At 42.9% G+C, this 23,480-nt stretch overlaps 1 protein-coding gene across 3 annotated transcripts in view; it reads right to left on the reverse strand.

Annotated features, from left to right (window-relative positions):
• The window catches only part of RGMA (repulsive guidance molecule BMP co-receptor a), a 91,630-nt gene that overhangs the window by 25,189 nt on the left and 42,961 nt on the right, over positions 1 to 23,480 (reverse strand). For 2 of the 3 annotated variants that reach the window (XM_073618406.1, XM_073618405.1), the window contains exon 2: positions 16,775 to 16,890. In XM_073618406.1, coding sequence (XP_073474507.1) covers positions 16,775 to 16,890 — 116 coding nt within the window. Of the gene's footprint in view, positions 1 to 16,774; positions 16,891 to 17,077; positions 17,198 to 23,480 lie in introns of those variants that run through there. The other variant, XM_073618407.1, reaches the window with a different exon arrangement.

Raw genomic sequence — 23,480 nt, forward strand, 5'->3', positions numbered from 1 at the left:
GATGGAACGGCGGTCTGCCTTGTTTAAATAGGCAGACTGCCGTTCTGCCCCTCCTGTCTATGATCGGTGGGTCCCGTCGGACGTGATGTTGGCTCCCGCTGTGTCCAAATCAGAGCAGGAACGGGCCGCCGCCGGCGCACGTGCCCCAGACCCTGTGCACAAAATCACATATAGGTACTTGATTTCACACAGGAGGGCCGCCCTGCTGCAGCATATCTGCGTGGGGCGGTCCTTAAGTGTATTTTTTCTTCCAAAAAAATTGCGTTTTAAAGACCGCTGCGCAAATACAGTGTGGTATAAAATATTGCAATGACTGCCGTTTTATTTTCTAGGGTCTATGCTAAAAAAAAAAAAAAAAAAATGATATAAATGTTTAGGGGTTCTAAGTAATTTTCTAGCAAAAAATACTAATTTAAGCTTGTAAACAAATGTCAGAAAATGGCCTGGCCTTTAAGTGGTTAACATCAATTCCTAATGTTATTAATCAGATATAATTAGGTTTTTATTTTTTTTTAGATTGTAAGCTCTAAGTGCCCTTTGATTCCACTTGTATTGCATTGTATTGTAACTGTACTGTGTCTCTCTTTGCACACTGTTGGTGCAATACAAATCCTACATAATTATAAATAATGATATGAAATAGAGGGATTGAAGACAAAAAGGACTGTTCACTTTGCAAAGGAATTTGCAATGAAAATTTACGTTGCAAAGAATACCTGATCGCGTGCAAGGAAAAGAAATAAATATATATAATTTTGCCGGCACGCGATTGGATGATAGAAGACAGCAGAGCGTCACCTCATTCAAGGGAAAGTTTCCTTGCAGAGCAAACAGCCTATTGGCCTTTAGTAAATGGACCCCACAGACCTTAATAATTTAATAGTGCAAGACTAATCTAAAGCTGGCCATAGATGGATCAAAATTTGGTCGGTTCAGCAGAGATAGACCCAATTTTGAACCATGTGTGGCCCTGGCCCATCTCGATAGACTTCTGTTGAACGGAAAAGTTGGAAAGCTTTTCTCAAGAAGCGATTTTCTCGACCAGCAAATGGCTGCAGCCGCTGGTCAGTGTATTCTGACAGTGGAGAGTCCTGATTTCAGAATACAATGGGAGGCATTTACTGAAAATGGAGAGTGCAAAAACTGGTGCAGCTCTGCATAGAAACCAATCAGCTTCCTGCATCTTAATGGAAAAAGCTGAAGTCAGAAGCCGATTGGCTACCATGTGTAGATGCATTCAGTTTTGCACTCTCCAGTTCTGGTAAATAACCCAAATATCCAGGTGGGGGGATTCCTCCATCCCTCTCATTTGTGTGCATAGAGCAGTGATGGTGAACCTTGGCACCCCAGATGTTTTGGAACTACATTTCCCATGGCGCTCAACTACACTGCAGAGTGCATGAGCATCATGGAAAATGTAGTTCCAAAACATCTGGGGTGCCAAGGTTTGCCATCACGAGCATAGAGGAATCAGTTTGTTCTTTTTCATTCAGCCAGCTGGCTGGAAGAAAAAAACAAAATAATTGTATGGGATATTTGGAATCATTCCCAGCAGTCCTGGCCCAGTGGAGCTTACAATTCAATGCCCCAAAATAATCAGTTCAGCCAATCTACATAGAAGCCTTTTAACTTAACATGTTTTAAGGTTGCATTGGAACATCCTGAATGCTAAATGTTCTAAGAACATACAAACTGTGCCCACAGTGGCCTTCTTAAAATTGACCCTAGGACCCCAGGGCTGCAAGACCACAGTGCTAACCAGGGCTGCTGTTAGAAATCACGGGGCCCCATACAGCCTACCTTACAGGGCCCTACCCCCCCCAGCTGAAAGCGACTGAGGACATCGATTTATCAGTGCCTCTCTCTGCAGCCCCAGCAGCACAGATGAATGAATAGGAAATGCTCTGAGGCTTCCTTCTCATTCACCAACCGAAGCGTAGTAAACACAGTTTACTGGGCTTCAGTGATGAATAGACACAGGAGTGTTTGGTACTGATCGCTCACTGTGTTCATTCAGAAAAGGAAGGGGCCAGTAAATTACATATTTATCGGCCCCTTCCCCTGCTCTCTACACTGAAACATCCTGTGTGCCTGCAGCAGCTGCCGGCAGGAGAGGGGGGGGGAAAGGGGCACACAGGGCGACCCAGACCGCAGGTGGCAGGGGCACATGTGCTAGGACCAATCCCCCTGCAGAAAGAGGAGGAAAAGCTGGCAGCACTGCGGTGGGAGGCAGGAGAGGATCGGTGTCTGCAATAAGACAGCACAGCCAGCCCTCCTGTTCAGCAAGTCCTTGCCCCCCCCATTGAACTGATGGTGCCCGGGCCCAGTATAGGAAAGCTGGCTGTACTGCCTCATCAGCGGCCCTGGTGCTAACCACTAGGCACTTCCATTTATAAAGTGACAGTTGGAATTTCATAGGTCCCTATGGGCAGTACGGATTTTTTTTCCCCTTTCTTCATACGGAGGCCTAATGTTCGGAGATGAGGAATATTTCCAGCTACAGTCACATTCATTGCTTGTAAACCACTCAATCTGGGTAACAGGAGCTCAGGATTCTGCTAGCCTAACAGCTCTCTTGTCACGAGTATCACTTTACCATGTATCCTGTCCCAGAATCCCTTGCATGGAAAAATGAAAAATCAAAACACCAGCTAAGCATAATTCCCGTCTCTGTAACAGGGTCATCATCTTGTAATAGTCACACCGATAACTGCGCTGTAAATGATTTAAAGTGCACGTGGGATTGCTAGCTAACCATTGCTATTCAAGCACAAACATCAGTAACTCATCTCCAATTGACTAGAAACCGGTTCCCAAATTAATCACCATTGAGATCTAACTAATGATGCGAGGACACGTCTCGGCGGCAAGGCAATGCGGTCGTGGACGGACAAATGTTTTGCTGCTCGTCATTTTTAACGAGTCACTCTCTGTCCAGCCTTAATGTTATATAGACACCAAGATAAAACGCGGCCAAGAAACTGACTTTTATATCAAGTGAGGAGAAAAATACTAATCTTATTTGGCACACTGGAGAACTCTCACACAATGGTACTTTTCGACAATAAAACTCCAACTTGGCTACGGCCAGAAGAAGACATGATATATACAGGTAACGCGCCACACGCTGAGAAAAAGTTTTATCTCAAGATTTGAAGAGAGTCCTAGAAGCTCCACAAGACTTTTAACAGCTTGTCCTTCTCACCTTATAAAACTTCACACGGTCCTAAATATGCTTGTACAAATCCCACATGACACACTTATCTCGAGATAAGAAAAATGCTTCCCAAAGCTGTCACCATATTCTCAGCACGAAGCAGATCATTAGACAACACACTTAACCATGTCTAGGGAAACCCAAGAAGTCTGCTGCCACGTAAGGCGACTCAGCAGGACCATCGAGATGAAGCTCATTTTCTTTTCTTTTTTTGGCTTGTGAAGCTTTTTCAGCAGAACTGCCCATGTCTTAATTTGGCCATACATGGTTTAGTTCAGCCTTCCTCAACCTTTTCAACTCAAAGGAACCCTTGAAATAACTTTCCAGTCTCAGGGATCCCCTAACAATTACTATATTAAGATACATTAGTCGGATGGTCAGTGAGAAGAAAGCTTCTTGTACTTGTGGTCATTGGAAAGAATGACCCCCTTACAGAAAACGACGGTGTCAGTGGGAACTTATCTGAGAGGCAGAAATTGCCCATTGCTCAAGGAACCCTTAGGAACCCTGGTTGAGAATGGCTGGTACAGAGCAAAGCTGGACCTGGATCTATGAAGACACCATCAATGACAGGTAAACCATTCACATCTCAAGGAACCCCCAACAACCTCTGGAGGAACCCTAGTTGAGAATGGCGGGTATAGAACAATGCTGAACCTGGATCTATGAAGGCACTATCAATGGGAGGTCAATCATCCACAGCTCAAGGAACCCCTAACAACCTCTGGAGGGACCCTAGTTGAGAATGGCAGGTAGAGCAATGCTAAAATTGGATCTATGAAGGCTTTTTTTTGTCGCAGCCAATCGCGCCCCCTCCCCCCTTTAAGCTGCACCAGGCAGTGCACAGCGTTTTACATGCTGCGGCCCTGATGCTTTACACCTGCGGCATAGTTGACCTGACATGTAGCGATCAGCAGGTGACAAGCCACTGCAGAGCATCTGTTAGTAAAAATGGGGTTAAATGCCTGTTTTAAATGGGGTTAAAACAGGCAGCCAGGAGTTGTTGCATCACTTCCTCACCGCCTGTCATTAGCCTCTGAAGCGCAATCTGAATGCTGATCGAGCTTCAGAGGGAAGGAAGAGTTTGACGCATGTCTAAATCTATTCTAAGGCAGGACATAGATTATAATGCAACCCTAACGGGTTGCAGGAAAGAAAATCACCCAATTCCCCCATCAACACAGTCATTGTTGATGGGAGAGTCTCTCCCGCGGAGCCATTGTGTTCTCCTGGCAGGGGGCGCAGGGAGTTGTCCCTGCCAGGTGAACACAATGATTATTGCTAGCGTCCATAGCCACTGGCAATAACTGCATGCTAGAAATCTGGCATGCTGGTTGTGCCAAGGTCGATCAATGGATCAACTTGTGTACAATCAGCCTGCCCATAGATGGATCAGCAAGGAGCGGCCAAGATTCTTAACCTCTATGGCTGGCTTAAAATGGCTTTTCCATATGCATGGTTCGGCCACAGTCTCTTCCAGCTTGGACATTGCATTGTTGGCCTTGGCAGACCCGGCATTTAAGCAACTTGTCCAGGGGGACGAAAATTCCGTAGTCGACAACCTTACTGATGTTGCTTCCAATCAGCTAATGAACCATGTGTGAGCATCTTGTTATAGATATGTGAGCAGTAACTTACCGTAATTCATGGTATTTCAAGGCTTTATATGCTTTAATCAATCTCATGCCCCGTACACACGATCGGACATTGATCGGACATTGATCGGACATTCCGACAAAAAAATCCTAGGATTTTTTCCGACGGATGTTGGCTCAAACTTGTCTTGCATACACACGGTCACACAAAGCTGTCGGAGAATCCGATCATTCTGAATGCGGTGACGTAAAACACATATGTCGGGACTATAAACGGGGCAGTAGCCAATAGCTTTCATCTCTTTATTTATTCTGAGCATGCGTGGCACTTTGTCCGTCGGATTTATGTACACACGATCGGAATTTCCGACAACGGATTTTGTTGTCGGAAAATTTTATAGCCTGCTCTCAAACTTTGTGTGTTGGAAAATCCGATGGAAAATGTGTGATGGAGCCCACACACGGTCGGAATTTCCGACAACAAGGTCCTATCACACATTTTCCGTCGGAAAATCCAACCGTGTGTACGGGGCATTAGAGTTATGTATCCACTATCGTTCCTAGTTAAGGTGGGAACCCTTCTATTCTCGGCTCGTAGGGGGGAGGTGGTCTGTCCACATGGACCGAACATCCGGCACAGGGGAGGAATCCCAAATGTCATAATATGTTGATGTATCTCACTGCTTTTTATCATTGCTCTCCTTGAACCATGAATGACGATCCTTTTTTTTTGTTCCTCTCCTTTCCTTTTTTTTTCTTCTCTATTTTTGTTGCAATGCCAAAAATGTTAAACTGAATAAAGATTAAATGTATAAAAGATGTAAACCAGCATTTAACCCTGGCAGTGTGCAGCAGTCCCACTTCAAGGCAGGAATTTTGCTTTCCCTGGAGTTAAGCTTTAGAAAAGCACTTGCTATTGCTTCATTCTCCGAACCCAGAAGATTTATGAAAGTGAGTGAAATTTTGACATTCCATAAATTTATAGCAGCCTGACCTCTGTGGGATTATTAGTAAAAACTTAACCTCTGGTGCTTTGCACACTATGATGTAAGCCCGGCAAATATCTTGATGCAATGAACTGCCCCCATCTGTGAAGCTCAGGGCAATGGAGCAGTTACAACTCAACTGCAATAATTGGCTGTTAATGGGACCAATTATTTGACCAGGTGTATACACAGCCCTCTGTGTTAGCACAGGAAACAAACCGAGTTTGGGTTGTGTGCATGCAGTGTACACAGGTGTTAGAACCTAAGAAATGCACACAGAGGAACCCACCGCCAATTACCCATCCAGCTAAATGTAGCCGTCTGCTGAAAGAAGGGTCTACAGCACGCTGACCACAATAAATTCCTCATTTATCCCTTAACCAAACTCTTGGCAGCCGAACCCAGCCTGCGGTGGTTACCCTTTGCCTGTACATTATGCCCCTTATCGAAATCTGTGAGAACCTCACAACAAACCAGCTTTTATGGAAGGGAAGTGTGTAAAAAGCTCCTGCATTCGCTATGACCTCTACAGCAATATCTGCATTCGTAGTCCTGACAGATAACCGAGGACCTGATTGATCTGTCCTTGCAATGCAAATTTACTCAAGCACCTAATCTCCCCCTTCTGAAGGCAGCCTCGTAGTGATTTCAAATCAGATTCCTGGGTGTTGGAAGGTCGCCTTATACCTTCCTATTGCAGGATTAACCTAGTCCTGGGATACTGAAGCAATAAAGGGAAATGTAGACATCAAAACACAATTGCTATATGAAAGGAGGATCAGCGTACACCGAACATCAACTCGTAATAACCGCTTTAGACTTAATTGCAGAGTAGCAATAAAATAAGCTCTTTAACTTTTATTACACCATGAATAGAAAAAAAAAGAACTGCCAATGTGATAGCGTGGGGGTTATGAATAATTTGTAGCATTATTATATCACACAGGGAGCTCGGCATTCATGCATCTTTCATAAGGCCTCAAGTACTGAACCAATCATGCTGTAAATTGACAGGTAATTTCCTCCCAATACAGGTCTGATAGTGGACCATTCTCCTAAATGAGGGGTCTCCAAACTACCACCTGTGGGTCAAACCGGCCCACTACAGGACTACATCCAAATGGGTTCAGGTTCCACCCACTGCGCTGTCCTACTTCGTGTCAGTTGGTTGCTTGTGGTTATCACAAGGTAAGGGCGGACTACTCATAGGGAATCTGATGTAAGGGGGGCTCTGATGTATGGGGGGAGGACTCTTAAGGCTGACTGATGTGATGGGAACCCTGATGTAGGTGGATTCTGATGGGGACCCCGATGTAAGTGGGAGACTCCGATTCAAGAGGGGGGACCCTGCTGGGAGCCTTGATGGAGACCCTAATGTAAGGGGGGACTTTAATGGGCACTTTGATGCAACAGGGATCCTGATGTAAGGGGGTGGGGGAGACTCCCAAGACAGACTATGCTGTAAGTGGGGACTCCTAAGGTGGACTCTGATGTAAGGGGGGCTATGATGTAAGGGGGGCTATGATGTAAGGGGGGCTATGATGAGCACCCTGATGTAAGTGGAATTTGATGGGAACCCTGATGTAAATTGGGAACTCTGAAGTGAGGCTGGACTGCTAGGATCCATGATGTAGGCCCTAATGTAAGGGGGTCCTTTAATGGAGACTGTCGTGAGGGGGGGACCCTTCCGAGAGCTATGATGGGGACCCTAATGTAAGCGGGAATTTTAATGAAAACTCTTGTAACAAGGACCCTGATGTAAGGGGGGACTTTTAAGATGATCTCTGATGTAAGGGGGGCTATGATGGGGACCCTGATGTAAGTAGGAGTCTGAAGCGAGGGGGGGCCCTGCTGGGAGCTTTGATGGGGACCCTAAAGTAGGGGAGGACTTTAATGGGGATTCTGATGTAACAGGGACTCCTAAGACAGACTATGATGTAAGTGGGGACTCCTAAGGTGGACTCTGATAGGAACCTTGATGTGGACCCTAATGTAAGGGGGGGCCTTTAATAAAGACTATGATGTAAGTGGGGACTCCTGAGGTCAACTTCGAGGTAAGGGGGGGCCTGATGGGAACTCTGATGTTAAGTGGACTCTGATGGGGACCTTAAAGCGAGGGGGAACCTTGATGTGGACCCTAATGTAAGGGGGGGCCTTTAATAAAGACTATGATGTAAGTGGGGACTCCTAAGGTCAACTTCGAGGTAAGGGGGAACCTTGATGGGGACCCTAATGTAAGGGGGGCCTTTAATAGGGACCATGGTGTAAGGGGAAATCCTAAGGTGGACTCTATAGTAAGGGAAGGCTCTGGTGGGAACATTTTTCACGTTTAGGAGTAATCTGCTGAAACTCATGCATTCAACGATCATTGCATACAATTTTTGTGAAACAAAAAGTTGCGTTTTCGCTGCATCGGCCACAAAATGAAAACATTCGGACAAAAACACGAAGCAATTGCTCGCAACATAATGACTTGGCTAGTAACCTGTCTTCCGAATGTTGGATTTATCTCTCCATCCATACTCCGGTGCACCAAGTACCTCACCCTACCATGTGCAACAACAACTCAAAAGAAGCAGAATCCAAGAGCCCTATGGGGTGCACGACCTCCAAAGAAAAATATTTTCACATCTGTGCTTCATCTGGGAATGTAGAGACGTGCTGTCAGTGGAGGATTTGAAAGGTGCTGGTTTCACCATTTGTGGAGGCCGCTCTATTTTTTCTGCACATCCCCCCTTCCCTGACAACACAAAGGGGATTTATCAGCCAACAAAGTCCCAACAAGACAGATCTGCATCTAACAACAACAACAAAGCTGAATCGGCGAAGCTTGGAGGTGTGCAGCAACCTCTAAAAAGCCCTTCAATAAATGACGGTTGTCCTAAACTTCATGGCTGTAGGGGGTCAGGCCATGTTCCCATCCTCTACTGTTTCAAACAACAAAAGTTAAGCTGGCCAGATCTTTGTAGATTTTTGAACATTCCTGCAAAAATTCAGTACATTCGATGACTTGTTGCATGTCGTTCAGAGGTACTTCAAAATTTCGTTTGCATCTAACCTTCGATTTTTTTAAAGGATGGACTTTCCAAACGAAAACCACATTCAGGCTCGGTTCACACTGCTGCGACCCCAAAGTCATGCGAGTTCCAGTGCGTCTTGATTGCGACTTCAATGTGACTGATGTTTTGAGACTGTGGCCAATCATAACAATACCGAGTGTCACACATATTATTGAACTTACAAAACCCTCTAAAGTCGCAGCGTGAAGCGGTCCTTCAGCCATTTTTTCATCTTTCCATCTATTAAATCTTCTGCTCTTGTTGTTTTAACTTTGGATAGTAAAACATTTTTTTTTTTTGCCAGTAAATACGTTATACAGCCCACTTCTTTTTTCTTGTCTGGTAAAAAGCCTAGGCTTATGACATCATGCACAGCTCTCTCACTCTTGGGAGGGGGGATGAGTCACAAGAGGGCCAATGAGATCTGCAGAGCTGGAGGTGTGCCTCTGTATGTCTGTGTAAATCCAGGAGGTGAACAGGCAGCAGCTGCCCACAATTAAAATGGCTGAAGCCAGACTCAGTGGAGGGAGATTTCTGCAGCATATTTGGCAAGTACAAAATCACAGTATATATAAAATAATATGCAAAGTGGTTGGAGGGAAGCTTCAGAATGGCAAAGATGTTTTTATTACAAATTATGTGAGCAGACTGCACACGCATGCGATTCGGACAGGAAATTGCACCACATTCCTGTTCAAAGCACATGCGATTCTTTGCGGTGCAATTTGAGCCCATTTATATTGTATGGGCTCAAATCGCACCGCAAAAGTTATCAGTTTCTAGAAGAGGATTGCGATTTTGACACCAGTGTGCAAAATCCTTAAAATGAGAATTCAAGAAGTCAGATTTGTTTTCCCCTTATATTTATTATTCTCCATAAATCTAATATTTGAACTGTGGAAGAGCTTCTCATTAATTAGCAGGATTATTCTTTCACCCAGAGTAACACTTGAATGATACAAGGAAAATCCATTAAAGCAGAGAATCTGAAGAGTAGTTAGGAAGGTAATCTGCATTAAACAGAAGTTATTCCTTCTACATATGGCTGGAGGTGATCAGAAGCATTTTTCAGTCTTTGAATTAAAAATTTTCTTTAAATAAAACAAACTGCTAACCTGAAGATCAGTCCATTGCGTTTTCATCTGTGGGGCAATGAAATCGCATATGAACCCCGTGCACACAGTACTGATGTTTTTAACACCGGATCTTCCTTATAGAAAGTTCCTGTGTTAAAAATACCAGCAAACGTTTGCGTCTAGACATCAAAGAAATTCTGGACAGCCGCTCTCCAAAAATATTTGCCTTTATTCAATAAGGTGTCATCCAAAATACAGGTCACAGCAAAATGGAACAAAGCTTACGCGTTTCGCACTACAAGGAGTGCTTAGTCATAGCTCATGACTAAGCACCCCTTGTAGCGCGAAACGCGTAAGCTTTGTTCCATTTTGCTGTGACCTGTATTTTGGATGACACCTTATTGAATAAAGGCAAATATTTTTGGAGAGCGGCTGTCCAGAATTTCTTTGATGTCTAACTGCAATAGCATTGCCAGCACCTGGACTTCTAGACTAAGGGAGATGCCTTTTAACTTGATCTGACCCACCTGGAGCGGTGATACTCTCTCTCTACTTGGATTCCTAAACGTTTGCGTCTACACGTGTAAAACGTCCATAAACATATAAGCACATTCAATTCTTCTAGCTCCCAGAATGATCTTCTGCATAAAAATAATCAATATTAAATTCTAATATTCAAATGATCATTTTGGCACATTTTCCTTTTTTTCCTTTCTAGGGGGTGTTACTTGCGCACGTACGCATGTATATGCAAGTTTGCATATAAAATATGGATCGGCAAGTTTTTGTTTGTTTTTTCACTTTTTTACCGAACTACAGTGCTATTTAACTAACAAACATTCACGTGGCTATGTGCTCACACCCATAGAAAGCAATGAGCTGCATTCGAATCATTAGAAAAAAAAAAAAAATTAAAAATACCTGAAAGCTGAAAAAGTCGCGTTTTTGTCGCTCACGTACCAGGGCCCACATATGGCAGTAGACAGATTAAACTTTTTTTTGCTTTTCTGATTTTTAAGCAGGGATTTAAGATTAGATGATCAGTTTTAATTTAAAAAATGCATCTTGCATGCCTTGCTAGCTCTGTAATCAAATCAATAAAAATAATAATAAAAATGTAATATAAAATTATTGTTATTTTTTCATTATTATTTTTGATTGATTACAGCTAGCAAGGCATGCAATAGGCATTTCTAAGAAAACTGATCTAATTTTCAACCACTATTTAAAAACAGAGAACAAAAACAGTCATTTTAAAAAAAGTACAATATATATATGTATATACACACACACACACATAATATATATATATATATATATATATATACATACATACATACATATATACATACACACACACACATATACATACATACATACACACACATACACACTTTTTTTTAAAAAATAACTTTTTTTTTGTTCTCTGTTTTTAAATAGTGGTTGAAAATTAGATCATCAATTTTATTAGAAATGCCTATTGCATGCCTTGCTAGTTGTAATCAATCAATAAAAATAATAATGACAATATTTTCTTTATTTCTTTTCTTTATTCTGTTTTTAAACAGGGGTTGAAGATTAGATCATCAGTTTTATAAAAATAATAATGTAATAATAATAAAAAAAGTAATCTAATAAAAATAAATTCTGTTTTTTAAAATTTATTATTACATTATTATTTTTATAAAACTCCTGATCTAATCCTCAACCTGTTTAAACAAAGAAAAAAAGTTATTATTAAAACACAAATTATTATATATATATATATATATATATATATATATATATACACATACACACACACACACACACACACACACATTAGGATAGAGAGAGTGTATATATTCATATAAATAGTATTATTTGTTATAGTAATAAAATAAACCCTTCTGGGAAAGCACTTTTTCCCTTTATAAATCCAGGCTGATCTGCTTTCTGCAAGCATGTTTCAGTTTGCTCCAAAAAGTTACAAAGAATCGGTAACAAAGGTCTGTTACAAAGTAATAATCTTCCAGGTAAATACCCCCAGAGGTCCTGTACACACATATTGGGCTTCTGATCAGACAATTACAAATCTCAGCAGAGTGTTCCCTAAGTTTTCAGCAACTCGACATCTTTGCAAAGAACAAAACCCCCAGTGTGGAGCCGTGCCCTCCTCCCCCAACAAAAACAAGGCTGGCAGGAATTCGCAGGCAAGGCTCAACCCAGCAAAACACTGGGAATCATTAGAAACAGATGCCTATTTCTGGCCTGATTCTATAGGTTCTACAGCCCTACCTTGAAAAGCAATAAAGGCGGCATTGCAATGCTGTGCGTCTGTTTACTACTAAAGTCTAAGGGTCACCATACACATTACAATCTGACCGTACAATCTTTATACACTCAACTTTAGATTTAGCAAATCAATGTTAAAAGAAGACCTACCTAATCTGTCCAATTCATTTCCATCCACTTGGGGAGGTCATAAGGCTGCGTTCACACCTGCGCTTTTCCTAAACCCACGACAAAACACACAAAATAGTGCGTTTTGCAGTACGTTTCAGAAATGCACTGCAATCGTGAGTCAAGCTTGCAGTGCCATTTATTGTTGGCACCCTAAGCGCAGGTCGCAGAAGCGTGTTTTGCCGCATGACAAACATGCCAAGATGTGCAACTAAAAAACGCTCAACGCTCCGCTACCAAAAAAGTTCTGGAGCTACTTTGAGATGTTTGTTGCACTGGAATAGCTCATTTAAGTGAATGTGCTGCCCTAAGCACAACATGCCTGCGTAAAAACGTGCAACAAAAAACGCGTGCTATGCTCAGGTGTGAATGGGGCCTAATACATAGTTGTCGACAGATCTGAAGGCGATTGTACAATCAGATTATAATGTGTGTGGTTAGCGTAGGAACCTGACAATGGTGGGAAGGTATTTCCTTCCAGACTTTACTCCAAGATCCGCATAAACCTCATTAGAACACATAGACGCTACATTGCAGAGCTGCCCTGCTCCGGACTTCAAGGGCTTCATACAGGCCAGACATACTTGTGCTTCGTGAACTAAACCTGAATGCGTGGTGTGCCCAATCCATACATTATAAAAGCTCGATTACACCGAAAGGTCTCATTGATGCAACTGTGTGATTGCTGGAGAATCTAAAACACAAGGTTCCAATTTCCGCGGTTTGTGTAGTAAATTGTATTGATTTGACTTTCACCAATCACAGTGGGATTTACACAATACTCAATTCACACAACTGTCTGAACTGTAAGATACACAATACAATGATGTAGAGCAGGGGTCTCCAAACTTTCCAAAGAAAGGGCAAGTTTACTGTCCTTTAGACTTTAAGGGGGATGGACTGTGACCAGAGGGAGTAAACAATGCCCCACCTTTGGTATTAGGGGGAAAAATAGTTGGGGTCAGTGGAAGAAACGATGCCTCAACGTTGGCGTCAGTGGAAGAAACGATGCCTCAACGTTGGCGTCAGTGGAAGAAACGATGCCTCAACGTTGGCGTCAGTGGAAGAAACGATGCCTCAACGTTGGCGTCAGTGGAAGAAACGATGCCTCAACGTTGGCGTCAGTGGAAGAAACGATGCCTCAACGTTGGCGTCAGTGGAAGAAACGATGCCCCAACGTTGGGGTCCGTGGAAGAAACGATGCCCCAACGTTGGGGTCCGTGGAAGAAACGATGCCCCAACGTTGGGGTCCGTGGAAGAAACGATGCCCCAACGTTGGGGTCCGTGGAAGAAACGATGCCCCAACGTTGGGGTCCGTGGAAGAAACGATGCCCCAACGTTGGGGTCCGTGGAAGAAACGATGCCCCAACGTTGGGGTCCGTGGAAGAAACGATGCCCCAACGTTGGGGTCCGTGGAAGAAACGATGCCCCAACGTTGGGGTCCGTGGAAGAAACGATGCCCCAACGTTGGGGTCCGTGGAAGAAACGATGCCCCAACGTTGGGGTCCGTGGAAGAAACAATGCCCCAACGTTGGGGTCCGTGGAAGAAACAATGCCCCAACGTTGGGGTCCGTGGAAGAAACAATGCCCCAACGTTGGGGTCCGTGGAAGAAACTATGCCCCAACGTTGGGGTCCGTGGAAGAAACTATGCCCCAACGTTGGGGTCCGTGGAAGAAACTATGCCCCAACGTTGGGGTCCGTGGAAGAAACTATGCCCCAACGTTGGGGTCCGTGGAAGAAACAATGCCCCAATGTTGGGGTCCGTGGAAGAAACAATGCCCCAACGTTGGGGTCAGTGGAAGAAACGATGCCCCAACGTTGGCGTCAGTGGAAGAAACGATGCCACAACATTGGGGGTCTGTGGAAGAAACAATGCCCCAAGGATGGGGTCAGTGGGAGAAATGATGCCCCAATGTTGGGGTCAGTGGGAGGAATAATGCCTCAAGAGCCAGATACAGGCAAGTAAAGGGCTGCATCTGGAAACCACTGATTTAAAGCATCCATGCAATAATAGCAATGACACCAGACTGTTGGATTTAGTTATATATAGCATGCATGATCTATCAGCAATGTCACCGGACTGTTGGATATATCAGTTGTGTATAGCATGCATGGTTTAATAGCAATATCACGGACTGTTGGATATAATTTAGGTTTTCCAAGCATGCTTTAATAGCAATGCCACAGGACTGTTGGATTTTGGTTTATACAGAGAATTCTTCAATAGCAATGCAACTGGTCTGTTGGATTTAATGGTTATATACAGCATGCATGCTCCAATAACAATGTCCCTGGATTGTTAGATAGAGGTTTATAAATGGCATTCTTCAATAGCAATACCACTGGGCTGTTGGATATAAATTATGTATAGCATGCATCCTTCAATAGCAATGCAACCAAACTTTTGGATATAAGTTTATATATACTATCCTTCAATAGCAATGCATCAGAACCAAACATGGAACCAGAAGGCATGCTTTAATAGCAATACCACCAGACTGTTGGGTAGAAGTTTATATATGGCATCCTTTAATAGCAATACCACCTGTCTGTTGGATATAATTATGTATAGCATGCATGCACCAAGAACAATGCATGCACACTTTTGAATTTAAGTTCATACAGAACATTTTTCAATAGCAATGCCTCAAAACAGTTGGATAAAATGTATGTATAGCATGCATGCTTCAATAGCAATGCAACCAAACTTTTGGATATAACTTTATATATATAGCATCCTTCAATAGCAATGCAACAGCACTGTTTATATATAGAATGTTTTAAAAGCAATGCCACCAGACTGTTGGATATACTGGTTATGCATAGCATGCATGCTCTAATAGCAATGCAAAAAAAAAAAAAAAACTTTAGGGATAGCATGCATGCTTTAATAGCAATGCCATTTGACTGTTGGATATACTTCTGTATAGCAAGCATAAAGTTTATATGCAGCATCCTTCGATAGTAGTGCAACTGAATTATTGATATATAGCAAGCTTTGATAGCAATGCTGGTAAAGACTGTTGAATATATTGGTTATGTATAGCATGCATGCTCCAAAAGCAATGCCACTGGACTGTTGCATTTAATATATTATTATTATTATTATTATAATACACAATTTATATAGCAACATCCGTTTATGCAGCGCTTTACAATGTAGAAAAGCAAAATCCTTCAATAGCAGTAACACCGAACTATTGGATATAATCATTACGTTTAATATGTGTGGTTCAATAGCAATGCTACTGGGCTGGATATAAAAGTTTATGTAGACTACGTAGAGGGTTCTTTACTGTAGGAGCGGCAAGGATGTGGAATTCCCTACCACAGGCGGTGGTCTCAGCGGGGAGCATCGATAGTTTCAAGAAACTATTAGATAAGCACCTGAACGACCACAACATACAGGGATATACAATGTAATACTGACACATAATCACACATAGGTTGGACTTGATGGACTTGTGTCTTTTTTCAACCTCACCTACTATGTAACTATTTAACATGTATCCTTTCAACTTCCATAGCAATGGGCTGTTGATGAATAGGCTCCAATAGCATTACAATTGGACTGTTGATGAATGTTCCAATAGCACTGCCCCCGGACTGTTGGGTATATGTTAATATATAACATGCATTCTTCCATAGCAATGCCTTTGGACTGTTGATGAATAGGCTTCTAATAGCATTACAATTGGACTGTTAATGAATGCTTCAATAGAATTGTCCCCGGAATGTTGGATATAAGTTTAATTAAAGCATGCATCTTCCATCATAGCAATGGCTCTGGAGGGTTGCATTTAATATATAGCATGATCCTTCAATAGCAGTAACACTGAACTATAGGATTTATTCATTAAGTTTAATATGTGCGGTTCAATAGCAATGCTACTGGGCTGGATATAAGTTTATGTAGAACATGTATTATTCCATAGCAATGGGCTGTTGATGAATAGGCTCCAATAGCATTACAATTGGACTGTTGATGAAAGTTCCAATAGCATTGCCCCCGGACTGTTGGATATAAAATATTATATATATATATATATATATATATATATATATATACACATACACATACACATATACATACACACACATATCCTTCCATAGCAATGCCTTTAGAATGTTGATGTATAGGCTCCAATAACATTACTATTGGGCTGTTGATTTATGCTCCAATAGCATTGCCCCCCCGGACTGTTGGATATAAGTTTACGGATATCATCCAAGCTCCAATAGCAATGCCACCAAATTCCTCCCATTTCATACACTTGTCCGCCAATGTTTTGGCAAACACAATAACCGGTTGTATAAAAGCATCGTTGTGCAATAAGCATGTAATCCACCAGTGTGTGGGCCAACTTTATCACCATAACCAGCAAAGATCTCCCTTACCTGTGTGCAATGAACACAAGAAGACGGTGAGGATTTTGAAGAGTCCCAGGGCTTTGGGTCCTGCCCCTCTCCCCATACCCATCCATCCAGCTCGGGCTTTAACCACAATCCTCGCCCTGGACAAACAGAAAGGAGAGAATGGATCACACTCCAAGCAAGAGATCAACTTTGTGCAAAGCTCCCCCGGCCAGCAAGTACTGCAATGAAAGATTACCCTGTGCTCTCCCCCCCCCCCCCCCAACCTCCTCCTCCTCCTCCTCCTCCTCCTCCTCCTCCCAGCACAACACAAGAGCTATCAATCACCTCTGCTGCCTTCCAATGCCTGGCCAGCGACTCCTTCCTTCCCAGCCCCCATCCGTGTGTGATCTCAGTGCAATCCACCCACTGCTGGGCTCTTGTTACACAGCAGGAGGAGCGAGGCACAGATTCCTCCTCACACCTCCAGCAACTGAGAAAACACTCAGGCTTGCACACAGCCCAATAAGTAAAACCCCTGAAGGGAAAATAAACACAGGCTGTACCTATCCGGGGAGGGTTGTCACCAGATGTCACACTCTCCGAGAAGGGAAAAATGTGTGACCTTTACATGTAACAATTAACACAAGGAGGCCTTCTCCGTCTCTACACAAAGTTACCAACAAAAAAAAAAAAAAAGAAGAACAACACATGTATGTATGTATGTATGTATGTATGTATGTATGTATGGTGGGCGATCGGCTACGATAAAACAAATCGCTCATTTTTATTTTTCCATTAATAAGTAGCATTACTCAGCCAAAAGATGTCAGGAACCTGCTTTCCCCATTAGTGCTCCCAACTTCCATTACACCTCTCTACTGGCCCTGCCTGGAGCTGGACGTGGGATTTCATTTTAACCACTTAAGGACTGGAAGATTTGCCCCCCCCCCCTTAATGACCAGGCCATTTTTGGGCGATTAACTGACAATTGCGCGGTCGTGTGACGTTGCACCCAAACAAAATTGACGTCCTTTTTTTCCCCCCAGAAATAATAGAGCTTTCTTTTGGAGTTATTTGCTCACCTCTGCGTTTTTTTTTTTTTTGCGGTATAAACAAAAAAAGAAGAGCGATAATTAAAAAAAATAAAATTAAAAAAAAATAATATTTTTTACTTTTTGCTATAATAAATATCCAAAAAAAAAAAAAAAAAAACCAAACAAATTTCATCAGTTTTGGCCAATATGTTTTCTTCTACATATTTTTAGTAAAAAAAGAAAAATAAAAAAATCGCAAAAAGCGTATATTGATTGGTTTGCACAAAAGTTAGAGTCTACGAAATATGGCATAGATTTATGGCGTTTTTATTTATTTTTTTTTTACTAGTAATTGCAGCGATCTGTGTTTTTTTTTAGCGGGACTGCAACATTGCGGCGGACAGTTCGGACAATTCTGACACTTTTTTGGGACCAGTGACATTTATACAGCGATTAGAGCTATAAATAGCCACCGGTTACTGTATAAATGTCACTGTCGGGGAAGGGGTGAACACTAGGGGGCGATCAAGAGGTTCCCTAAGGAGGTGTTTAACTGTGGGGGTTGGTGTGGTGGGAATATATAGACAGGGAATAGAGAGAGATCGCTTTTCCTGATTACTAGGAACAGCAGATCTCTCTCTACTTCCCTGACAGAACGAGGATCTGTCTGTTTACATTAACGATGAGCTCAGGCGTGTTCGCAACTGCACGTGCCCGCCAGGAAGTCGGCACTGCACAGCGCTTATCACAGGCAATGAGACATTTCCCGATCCGTGGACGCAGAAATCGGAGGAAATGTCTCACTGCCTGTGATAAGCGAAGTGCAGTGCTGACTTCCTGGCGGGCACGTGCGGTTGCGAACACGCCTGAGCTCATCTTTAGTTTACATTGACAGATCCCCGTTCTGTCTCTCTCAGGAGCGATCGCAGGCCACCGGTGGACATCGCGGGCGCCGGCCAAGCAGATCGGCTCCAACGTCACACACCCCCTCTATACCCCTTAAAAGCGGCCGACGTACAGCTACGGCGATTCGCGCAGGGGGGAGCCAACCTGCCACCGTATGATGACAGCGGCTGGTCGGCAAGTAGTTCTCTTCTAATTGTATGTTTCCTACATAATGATACTTTCGCAACATGGTAATTACCAATCCAGATGCAAAGGAAAAAGTACCTAAGGCCACATGCACTCGGGTACCTGATACCACTCAACGGTAGGCCACATAAACACGGGTACACGAGCCCGCTCAACGTAAGGCCATTGGAATACAACACCTGAACCTGCTCAACATGGGGGTCACATGCACATGGGTACCCAAGCCCACTCAACGTAAGGCCACATGGGTACACAAGCCCACTCAACGTAAGGCCATTGGAACACAACACCTGAACCTGCTCAACATGGGGGTCACATGTACATGGGTACCCAAGCCCACTCAACTTAAGGCCACTAGCACACGGGCACCTGAGCTTGCTCAACATAAGAGAATATGCACATGGGCACCTGAGCCCGCTCAATGCAAGACCACTAGTACATGGGTACCTGAGCCCACTCAACCTAAGGCCACATGCACACCAGGTACCTGAGCCTATTTATTGTAAGACCACTGGCACACAACACATGAGTTTGCTCAAAATAAGACCATATGCACATGGGTACCTGAGCCCGCTTAATGTAAGGCCACTGGCACACGACACCTGAACCCACTCAACTTAAGGTCACATGCACACAGGGTACCTGAGCCCGCTCCTCGTAAGGCCAATGGCACACAACACCTGAGCCCATTCAACGTAAAGCCACATGCACACCGGCAATGGAGCTCACGCGAAGTAAGGTCACCAGTACACGGGGGCACCTGAGCCTGCTCAACCTAAGGCCATATGCACATGGGTACTAGAGCACTAGAGCCTGTACGATGCAAGGACCCTTTACAGATAAGAAGAAAATTGTTACCTTGCATTAAGGGGCATTTAAAGCGGTATTAGACCCCAAACCAAAAAAATATAATATATTGCAGCTTACCAATCATTAGATGTGGTGGCTGCATTAGTTTTCTTTTTTGTAACTCTCCCCCCCTCTGTTTTCACCAGGTGATCTGGCCAGTAACACACCTCCTGTATTCAAGCGCTCCCACTCAGGATGAAGGAGCGCAGTGGGCACCTTTGGACAGCAGCATTGTCAGTCTGGGGGGGAGGGGAGTATTGAACGGACAAGCAGATTTAGACACACTAACAAACTCCAGCTCACACAAAGCAGTTACAACAGTTTCTTCCTTTTGGGATAAAAGTTTTACATAAATAAATAAAAAATATGATCATTGTAAGCACCCGTGTCAGTAATGAATGGTTTGTCTCAACCCCCTAACTGCTAGATTTGCTGGGCAGGTTGCCCTTTTGAAAAACAGACCTACCGGCCAGATCACCAGATATAAAAAGAAAAAAAAAAGGTTAAAAAAAGAAAACAAATGCAGCCACCACATCTAAGAATTGGTAAGCTGCAATATAATAAATCTTTGCTTTTGGGTTTAATACCACTTTAATGCCAGGCAGTAGGATAATAATACGCCTGGTTTTGATAGCATGTTGGAAGACAAGATCTTATTGTTGGGACTGAAAGCTTTTTTTTTTTTTTTTAAGTTTTTGGACAGCTTTTGGAGTGGAACGGAATTAAAACATCTGTCAGGATTTTATTGCTTTCTGTGTGAGATCCATCCTCTCTACCTCTGCTTACTGTTATCATCGAAAGTGAAAGAAAAAAAAAAAAAAAAAAAAAATCAAATTTTGGGTTGTCACCAGAATAGGAATAGAGAGGAAATCTTCCAATGGGGACACTAGTTCTGGTGACAGCCAGAGATTTCTCTTCCCTTCCTGTCCCATAGTCAAAACAGGAAATTCCTTTAAATGGGACACAGATAAACCTGACAGGGGTTATAACCCTCCCTTAACCTATCCAAAATATAAAAAAAATCCTTAAATCTTAAGTCTGTATATGCAGTAAAGCATGCCTGTTATACTCACTGTGGAACCTAAAGGGGTTAATCCTCCGCATGGTGTAAAAAAGGCTGTTTGATCCTGTCTTCTCTGATTCTCCCCTTCTTCCACCGTCCCCAACATATTTCCTGATAGTACAGAGCCTTGGGGACACTCTGCACATGCTCAGTTTGTTGTGTATTGCTAGATAGCTTTTTTTTTTTTTCTTGGGAGGTTGCATGTGATCAGCACAGGGCCAATCAGCACTGTCCAGACAAAGGGTCAGGGGTCCTTCAGCCTCATAGGACAGTCAGAGGAGAATGAAAACTCCTCCTGCAAGCTTTAACTAGACACTGATAGAAGTCACAAGACTGCTATATACTGCTGATGAGAAAAGGTATTTAACCATTTATATTTACTAAAATAATTGCATTTCCATGTTCTGTGTACCGTGGGAGACCAGATATAGCGAATGCAGACTGCTGGGTTTAGTTATACTTTAAAGTGTTACTAAACCCCGCGTACCCTGCATTCATCATATTTGGTCTCCTACAGTACACAGAACATGGAAATGCAAATATTTTAGTAAATATAAACTTCTAAATAACTTTTCTCATCAGCAGTATATAGCAGTCTTGTGACTTCTATTTGTGTCTGGTTAAAGCTTGTAGGAGTTTTCATTCTCCTCTGACTGTCCTATGAGGCCGCAGGACCCTCTGTCTGGACAGGCCGATTGGTCCTGTGCCGATTACATGCACCCTCCCCCAAAAAAAAAGAACTCACTCTAGCAATACACAAACTGAGCATGTGCAGCTTGCCCCCAAGGCTCTGTCTTACCAGGAGATGAATTGGGGACAGTAGAAGAAGGCAGATCAGAGCAGACAGGATCAAACAGCCTTTTTACACAATGCAGAAGGTTACCCCCTTAGGTTCCACAGTGAGTATAACAAGCATGCTTTACTGCATATACAGACTGATTTTACTATTGTGGGTTTAGTAACACTTTAAAGTCAACTGTAATGAGTGATAAAACTGTCCTTTGTCTCAAATTGTCTGAGCAAAAACCTGTCTTATAAACCCCATTAATGAAGCCTATAGAGAACATTGGCACAAAACAGCAGCTATCTGCCAAAACAACCAATCACCTTGCATCTTTCCTGCTCACAGATTCAGATCTAACATGGTTCACATCCTTCCTACAAAAATCGCTCACAGACAGTAAAACTAGGAGCCTTCACATCTGAAACTCGCACAATTTCTTATGCAGTCCCTCAAGGTTCACTCTGATCACCAGTGCTCTTCATCTACATCCGTCCACTCCTCAAAATCATTAGAAAATCGGACCTCTGCTTCCACTCATATGCTGATGACACCCAACTCTACTTTCGTATCACCGGTCAAAAAGACCACTACCAGCGACTAGAAAAAAGCCTCACATTGATAGACGACTGGATGACCACTAGCTCCCTCAAATGCAACGGATCCAAAACAGAGCTTCTTCTCCTCCTCCACGCAAACCGTAATACAAAAAACTAAGACCCCTTGGACACCACCCACCATCCTTTGACAGACATCTCCCCAAGCACCAAAGCCAACAGTCTCGGAGTCATCTTTGACTCAGAAATGTCAATGGATGCACAAATAGGATCGGTAGTCAGTGGATCTCACCATCTCCTTCGCCTACTACGAAGACTCATCCCCTTCATTCCAGAAGAAGACAAAGCAGCAGTAGTTGGAACAATCATCAATTCCCGGCTCGATTACGCGAACTCCCTCTACATAGGACTACCTAAATACCAGATTGCACTCCTACAAGTCATCCAAAACACTGCAGCAAGACTGGTAACAGGAAAAAAACCCTGGGAATCCATCTCCCCATCCCTGAGGAGCCTACATTGGCTAACCGTAAAGAATAAGATCACTTTCAAGACCCTCTGCCTCACCCACAAATGCACTCAAGGAAACGCTCCACAATATCTATGCGAGAAAATAAAACACTACACACCCAATCGCAGTCTTCGATCAACTAACCAAAACCTCCTCCTCATTCCCAAGTCCCGCTACAAATCAAAGGGAGAATGAAGATTCACAGTCCAAGGACCAAGGCTATGGAACGCTCTACCCGCCAACATCTGCATGGAAGAAAACCATCGGGCCTTCAGAAAAAAAACTCAAGACCCATCTCTTCTAAGAAACAGGACTAACAGCACGGATCAAGCACCTTGAGGCAATTCAGTTCGCATTTGCAGCGCTATACAAATCATTCATTCTTGGAACAATGCTTCTGATTGGTTCAGCTTCTCTCTTTTGCATCAGTTTTCTTTGCAGGACCTTATTCTGAATGCCGTACGTCTCAGCATACATGCGTCCAAAAGAGCCGTTTACGAAAAGTCAGTCCTGCAAAATTCGAAGACGGAAGTCATACGTTATTTTAATATTTATCCGTCCTCATAGAATAATATCCTACATGTACACAAGGATATTTGCATAAGATTCCGTCAACCATAAGGAACACGTCGTGCAAGTTCCAGAGGCGAAATGTTTGAGTTTGTGGTCTTAACAGAAACATGAATGCAAGGCACTAAATATCCTTTTAACTCTTTCTAGAGCAGCACATCAAGTCAAAAAAGGAAATGACTTAAAAAGGAGAAGTCCACCTTTTGCGCAAAAAAAAAAAAGTATATATATATATATATATATATATATATATATATATATATATATATATATATATATATGCATCCACAT

The sequence above is a fragment of the Aquarana catesbeiana genome, linkage group LG03, assembly GCF_042186555.1.
Source record: "Aquarana catesbeiana isolate 2022-GZ linkage group LG03, ASM4218655v1, whole genome shotgun sequence".
In the NCBI taxonomy this organism is placed as follows: Eukaryota; Metazoa; Chordata; class Amphibia; order Anura; family Ranidae; genus Aquarana; species Aquarana catesbeiana.